Genomic DNA, 8,312 nt, shown 5'->3' on the forward strand with positions numbered 1-8,312 from the left:
CCTGAAATTTACCTTGTGAGCACAATTAGTCCCTAAAGTCTCAAATGAACATTATTGGTCCCTTAAGTTTAAAAAATGAGCTATGTTAGTCCTTTGGATAACTTCCGTTAATTTTATTCTTAAGTGGCTAATGAAATAATGATGTCATATTTTGACTTTTACAATATGATGTCCAAGTTTGTGAATTTGCCAACTTAGCATGTGACTCATTGGGACCTAGCCAACCCTTCGTCTTCCTCTTCTCTTATCTTTTGCCAACAGGTTTTGATGCCATTGCCACCACCATTGTTAGCCACTCTTTCCTCTTGTTCCAAACAATTGTTATTATTGTATTAGCCAGCATAAGCATCTCTATGTCCTTCACCAATTTCCGTTAGCTGCTAATCTCTAAAGTTGTCTATATTTCTTTGTTCTTAAGCTTTATTTCCAAGGATCTACAAATGACATAAAAATATTTAAATCTATTTGATTAGTCTTCAAATATTTGAATGATTTTAGGTATTATACATATCCTTTTAAAAAAAAATTTTTTTTGCAAAGCCCAAAATCAATCTCTGTGGGATCATCAGGTTTTTTTATTTTATTTTATTTTTTTATTTTTTTATTTTAATTTTTTAATTATTGCAAAAATATTTGTTGGGTTTTTTACACCCAATCTCAGACTACTCCTATTAACAGAAAGAATTTGTGGTCAATAATCTAGATTTGAGAGAGAGGGTAGATCTACTCACTTTGCCAGCATAATTTTGTTGGCTTTTTGAGGTGCTTTGGTGACTCCATTGGAGGACCAGAAGACAACGAAGTGGAGAAAGGAAAAATGGGGGAGGAAGGGAGGCCAAAATCCTGAAGTCAAGCAGTTTTTTTTATTTTTTATTTTATTTTATTTTTTTTATTATAATAAATAATAATCAATTAAAAATTACGTGGCAATCTTATAATTAAATAGGTGATGTGTCATTTGATACCTAAGTTGCCACGTGCCACATCATTACTCTATTAGCCATGTAGGTAATAACACTAATCATAGTTAGAAAAAGGACTTATATTGCATAATTTTTAAATTTGAGGGACCAATAGTACTCACTTGAAACTTAAGGGACAAATTGTGCTTAGAGGGTAAACTTCAAGGACTAATAGTGTAGTTTTGCCTAAATAATAATAAAAATCCAAATTAGTTTTCTTTTAAGTTTTTATTATAAATAGAGAATCCTTATATATATATATATATATATATATATAGGTAAAGTTGAGAGAAAATCCAATTAAATTTCAAATTGGAATTCAATTAGAGTCTAATTGTGTGCCCGTGTTCCATCTAATATAAATTTTTAATTTTTTGTGCCAAGTGAGTTAATTTAGTGTAAAAATTGGATTTCAATTAGAGTTTAATTTTGCATCAAATGTCCTATCTAATCTAAGTTTTTTAATTTTTGTGCCAAATGAGTTAATTTAGTGTAAAAAATAAGGAGTCCAATATAAATAAACCATAAAAAACCTAATCATATATTTAACTCTATATATAAAATTAGAGGAAGAGAGAGTTTGAATGATTTTATATTTATGATATATATATATATATATATTTTTGTATAACTAAAAACAATTAAAATTTATAAGTCATTTATGTAATATACCATGACTATGTACAATCCATTACTAACTAGGTAATTTATATATATATATATATATATATATTAACAATGGACATATTTTTTGTACTGTTTCTATTAAGATATTTTATATGCGAAGATATTGAACATAACAAACTGTAATTGAACAAAATGATCCCATGCACTCATCTCTATTCAATTTGCGAGATTCTATTTGACCAATTTATTATTTTCTTTTGTGTTGTATCTAGTAGAATTTCACAGATAATAATTGTGAATTGATATTGTAGTATATGTAGTATCCAATGGTGATTTTCAAAATTGTATATGTAATAGGAATGTAATGAGAAACTTGGCATAACTAATATCATGACAATTGCAAGGAAAAACTATTTTAATACCTCCAAATATCCGGTCGAAGTATGTTTTATATGTTTAATAACCTAAACTAACATCAATAGCACCACTACAATTCATCATTCCTATGCTTATTACATACCGGTTTTATCAATTGAGGGGCATCTCAATTTTCAAGATTACCAAAATTTTCTGCTTTGATCGCAATTCACATATAATAAATCTACTGGGCTTGACCTCAGCCTACTCCACCCACATATAATCCAACACCCACATATAATCCAATGAGTATATATATATATATATCTATATATATATATATATATATATATATATATATTAACAAAATGTAAAGACATGCAAGGGAAGTTGTTACCTTTTCGCTGAAAAAGAAGAGGCCTTGAATTACACCAACATCATGGCCCATATATATATATATATATTAACAAAATGTAAAGACATGCAAGGGAAGTTGTTACCTTTTCGCTGAAAAAGAAGAGGCCTTGAATTACACCAACATCATGGCCCAGCCCATTTGTTTCTTCGACGCTTTCCTTATTGGAACCAAATTTTTTCAGTTTGTCACGTTCGGAAATGTGCAAGTAATTCAACAACGGACACTGTAAAATGTGCTTTCCTTGATAAAAACTCTTGAGTTCAGGCAAATTACGAAGTATTAGAGTTTTCAATTGTGGGAATTCAAACAAAGTGGTTGTCTTCTTTTGCTATGATTTCCTCCACCGTTGCATAATCATTTATCTCTAGCTCCTCAAGTTGCATAGAGCCTTTGCCACAGATGTTGGAAAAATAATTTTTAGACTGGAACAACCCCTAATTTCTATTTTACGTAATTTCGCAAAGGTGATTATTCCTTGAGGATCCATACTCCACACGTGCTTCAATTTTCCTAGATTTATTAATTTTAAGGATTCAGTGGCTGCTATATCATGTGTTTCCTCAACATTGTTTATCCGTTGGATCTCAAATACCTCTTCTATGGAGCCACAACTATCTATCTTCAAATGTTTTAGATTCTGGAGGGTTCTCAGCATATTGGGTGGAAGAATATTTGTAAGATTGGTGAAATTTGAAACAGTCAAATTTTCCAGTTTGCAAAAGGAATCTAAAATGAGTTGGTCGGGCCAAATCATCTTCATGCTATCCATACACTTTATTTCCAATTCCTCCAAGTTTGGAAAGACAACCTACAATTCACAAGTACACAATGAGTACATAAACGAAAAATTAATTAAATTATATTCTTAATAACAAAGAGGAGACTAATATAAGAAAGATGAGGGGAGAAGAGTAATAATCCCTTTCTTCAATACAGAGGTATTATCTGACAATGCAGATTTTCATTTCTTCAACATTTTAATCAATTATCATGTCCGTACTAACGAGTTGGAGATGAAATTCAATTGAATTTCCTAAGTGGACTCTCTCTCTCTCTCTCTCTCTCTCATTGAACTTAAATTCGATCAAAACTTCCAAAAATACATGAATTAAAAATGTATCCAAATTACTTTGTACACTTCTATAACTATTATTGTGTAGAACAATCCCATTTAAAAAACAGTAAATGGTAAGGTGCCACTCCACTAGGCATACTCATTACACCCTAATTTATGATAAGGTATCAGATTACTTCAGTTGAACCAAAGTTTGGTGCAATATAAAAATCAAGTAATTCATATTCATATTGACGTCTAATCAAATGTGGTTCGGTCAAACACCTTTATTTTTCATAAAAAAGAACAAACGGATAAATGAGACAAATAAAAAAAAGATTATATATTGACCAAAAAAAAAAAAGCAGAAATAGTACTTCTGAACATTTGGTACAGTTTTCAAAAAGAAAATGTGTCTTCATATCAACAATCCATAGTCTTATCTTTTTTATTTATTTTTTAGGTTGTGGAAGACTTATCAACATTTAAAGAGTAAAATTTAAAATTAAATCTTAAACATACCTTCCTGTTGAGAAGTACAAGAGAATCAACAACAGAAAGGAAGCCTTTTAACTTGAATAAATTCCTTAATTTCAGAGAATGGAGATTTGCAAACATAATGCTGTCGTCACAGTCAGATATGGTCCTTAATCCCCATAAAACTTTAAGCATTTGAGTAAACAAATTTCAGGGGGGAAAATTACTGTAACCAAAAATGTTTAATCTATTATGCATAAAAAAATGATAAATAACTGAAAGTTTTCACAAAATATATTGTCAAAATAAAACTCTCTCGTGAGTAAGCATTAGGTAATTAACCAACTCATATTAATTTGGTAATTATTTTCTAAAAAGTAAAATTTAGGCAAAACTACATTATTGGTCCCTGAAGTTTACCTTGTGAGCACGATTAGTCCATAAAGTCTCTAATGAACATTATTGGTCCCTTAAGTTTAAAAAATGAGCTATGTTAGTTCTTTTGATAACTTCCATTAATTTTATTCTTAAGTGCTAATGAAATAATGATGTCATATTTTGACTTTTACAATATGATGTCTAAGTTTGTGAATTTGCCAGCTTAGCATGTGACCCATTGGGACCTAGCCAACCCTTCGTCTTCCTCTTCTCTTATCTTTTGCCAACAGGTTTTGCTGCCAGTGCCACCACCATTGTTAGCCACTCTTTCCTGTTGTTCCAAACAATTGTTGTTACTGTATTAGCCAGCATAAGCATCTCTATGTCCTTCACCAATTTCTGTTAGCTGCTAATCTCTAAAGTTCTCTATATTTCTTTGTTCTTAAGCTTTATATCCAAGGATCTACAAATGACATAAAAATATTTAAATCTATTTGATTAGTCTTCAAATATTTGAATGATTTTAGGTATTATACTTATATCTTTTTTAAAAAAAAGTTTTTGCAAAGCCCAAAATCAATCTCTGTGGGATCATTAGGTTTTTTTATTTTTTTATTTTATTTTAATTATTGCAAAAATACTTGTTGGGTTTTTTACACCCAATCTCAGACTACTCCTATTAACAGAAAGAATTTGTGGTCAATGATCTAGATTTGAGAGAGAGGGTAGATCTACTCACTTTGCCAGCATAATTTTGTTGGCTTTTTGAGGTGCTTTGGTGACTCCAATGGAGGACCAGAAGACGGCAAAGTGGAGAAAGGAAAAATAGGGGAGGAAGGGAGGCCAAAATCCTGAAGTCAAGCAGTTTTATTTTTATTTTTTATTATTATAATAAATAATAATCAATTAAAAATTACGTGGCAATCTTATAATTAAATAGGTGACGTGTCATTTGACACCTAAGTTGCCTCATGCCACATCATTATTCTTTTAGCCATATAGGCAATAACACTAATCATAGTTAGCAAAAGGACTTATATTGCTTAATTTTTAAACTTGAGGGACCAATAGTACTTACTTGAAACTTAAGGAATGAATTTTGCTTAGAGGGTAAACTTCAGGGACTAATAGTAAGTGTAGTTTTGCCTAAAATTTAATAGCTTCTCTATATCAAACATAAATAATAATAAAATCCAAATTAGTTTTCTTTTAAGTTTTTATTATAAATGGAGAATCCTTTTATATATATAAATATAGGTAAAATTGAAAGAAAATCCAATTAAATTTCAAATTGAAATTCAATTAGAGTCTAATTTTGCGCCCATGTCCCATCTAATATAAATTTTTAAATTTTTGTGCCAAGTGAGTTAATTTAGTGTAAAAATTGGATTTCAATTAGAGTTTAATTTTGCGTCAAATGTCCCATTTAATCTAAGTTTTTTAATTTTTGTGCCAAATGAGTTAATTTAGTGTAAAAAATAAGGAGTCCAATATAAATAAACCATAAATAACCTAATCATATATTTAGCTCTATATATAAAATTAGAGGAAGAGAGAGTTTGAATGATTTTATATTTATAAGCCTTTTTTTTTGGTATAACTAAAAACAATTAAAATTTATAAGTCATTTATGTAATATACCATGACTATGTACAATCCATTACTAACTAGGTAATTTATATATATATATATATATATATATTAACAATGGACATATTTTTTGTACTATTTCTATTAAGATATTTTATATGCGAAGATATTGAACATAACAAATTGTAATTGAACAAAACGATCCCATGCCCTCATCTCTATTCAATTTGCGAGATTCTATTTGACCAATTTATTATTTTATTTTGTGTTGTATCTAGTAGAATTTCACAGATAATAATTGTGAATTGATATTGTAGTATATGTAGTATCCAATAATGATTTTCAAAATTGTATATGTAATAGCAATGTAATGAGAAACTTGGCATAACTAATATTATGACAATTGCGTGGAAAAACTATTTTACTATCTCCAAATATCCTGTCGAAGTATGTTTTATATGTTTAATAACCTAAACTAACATCAATAACACCACTACAATTCATCATTCCTATGCTTATTACATACCGGTTTTATCAATTGAGGGGCATCTCAATTTTCAAGACTGCCAAAATTTTCTGCTTTGATCGCAATTCACATATAATAAATCTACTGGGCTTGACCTCAACCTACTCCACCCACATATAATCCAACACCCACATATGATCCAATGAGTATATATATATATATATTAACAAAATGTAAAGACATGCAAGGGAAGTTGTTACCTTTTCGCCGAAAAAGAAGAGGTCTTGAATTACATCAACATCATGGCCCAGCCCATTTGTTTCTTCGACGCTTTCCTTATTGGAACCAAATATTTTCAGTTTGTCACATTTGGAAATGTGCAAGTAATTCAACAACGGACACTCTAATATGTGCTTTCCTTGATAAAAACTCTTGAGTTCAGGCAAATTACGAAGTATTAGAGTTTTCAATTGTGGGAATTCAAACAAAGTGGTTGTCTCTATTCCTTCTTCTTTTGCTACGATTTCCTCCACCATTGCACAATCATTTATCTCTAGCTCCTCAAGTTGCATAAGAGCCTTCGCCACAGATGTTGGAAAAACACTTTTTAGACTGGAACAACCCCCAATTTCTATTTTACGTAATTTCGCAAAGGTGATTATTCCTTGAGGATCCATACTCCACACGTGCTTCAATTTTCCTAGATTTATTAATTTTAAGGATCTAAGTTCAGTGGCTGCTATATCATGTGTTTCTTCAACATTGTTTGTCCGTTGGATATCAAATACCTCTTCTATGGAGCCACAACTATCTATCTTCAAATGTTTTAGATTCTGGAGTGTTCTCAGCATATTGGATGGAAGAATATTTGTAAGATTTGTGAAATTTGAAACAGTCAAATTTTCCAGTTTGCAAAAGGAATCTAAAATGAGTTGGTCGGGCCAAATCATCTTCATGCTATCCATACACTTTATTTCCAATTCCTCTAAGTTTGGAAAGACAACCTACAATTCACAAGTACACAATGAGTACATAAATGAAAAATTAATTAAATTATATTCTTAATAACAAAGAGGAGACTAATATAAGAAAGATGAAGGAAGAAGAGTAATAATTCCTTTTTTCAATACAGAGGTATTATCTGACAATGCAGATTTTCATTTCTTCAACATTTTAATCAATTATCATGTCCGTACTAACGAGTTGGAGATGAAATTCAATTGAATTTCCTAAGTGGACTCTCTCTCTCTCTCTCTCTCTCTCATTGAACTTAAATTCGATCAAAACTTCCAAAAATACATGAATTAAAAATGTATCCAAATTACTTTGTACACTTCTATAACTATTATTGTGTAGAACAATCCCATTTAAAAAACAGTAAATGGTAAGGTGTCACTCCACTAGGCAAACTTATTACACCCTGATCTATGATAAGGTATCAGATTACTTCAGTTGAACCAAAGTTTGGTGCAATATAAAAATCAAGTAATTCATGTTCATATTGACGTCTAATCAAATGTGGTTCGGTCAAACACCCTTATTTTTCATAAAAAGGAACAAACAGATAAATGAGACAAATAAAAAAAGATTATATATTGACAAAAAAAAAAAAAAAAAAAAAAAAAAGAAAAAAAGAAGCAAAAATAGTACTTCTGAACATTTGGTACAATTTTCAAAAAGAAAATGTGTCTTCATATCAACAATACATGGTCTTATCTTTTTTATTTATTTTTTGGGTTGTGGAAGACTTATCAACATTTAAAGAGTAAAATTTAAAATTAAATCTTAAACATACCTTCCCATTGAAAAGTACAAGAGAATCAACAACAGAAAGGAAGCCCTTTAACTTTAATAAATTCCTTAATCTCAGAGATTGGAGATTTGCAAACATAATGTTGTCGTCACTATTGACCTCAATTTCTTCTTCTCTTTCTATCGCAACTATTGCACTCATTATCTCGCAATCTTCTACATTCATTTCCT

General features: G+C 29.9%; 1 protein-coding gene across 1 annotated transcript; it reads right to left on the minus strand.

Annotated features, from left to right (window-relative positions):
• Positions 1-2,728: 2,728 nt before the first annotated feature.
• On the minus strand, positions 2,729-8,283 carry LOC115980752. Its single transcript, XM_031102974.1, has 3 exons — positions 8,125-8,283; positions 6,590-7,333; positions 2,729-3,172 (listed from the first exon to the last, which is right to left on the minus strand). Exons 1-3 carry the CDS (start codon positions 8,281-8,283, stop codon positions 2,729-2,731), a joined length of 1,347 nt encoding a protein of 448 aa, XP_030958834.1.
• Between the last annotated feature and the right edge of the window lie 29 nt (positions 8,284-8,312).

This window comes from Quercus lobata, chromosome 3, assembly GCF_001633185.2.
Source record: "Quercus lobata isolate SW786 chromosome 3, ValleyOak3.0 Primary Assembly, whole genome shotgun sequence".
Classification (NCBI taxonomy): Eukaryota; Viridiplantae; Streptophyta; class Magnoliopsida; order Fagales; family Fagaceae; genus Quercus; species Quercus lobata.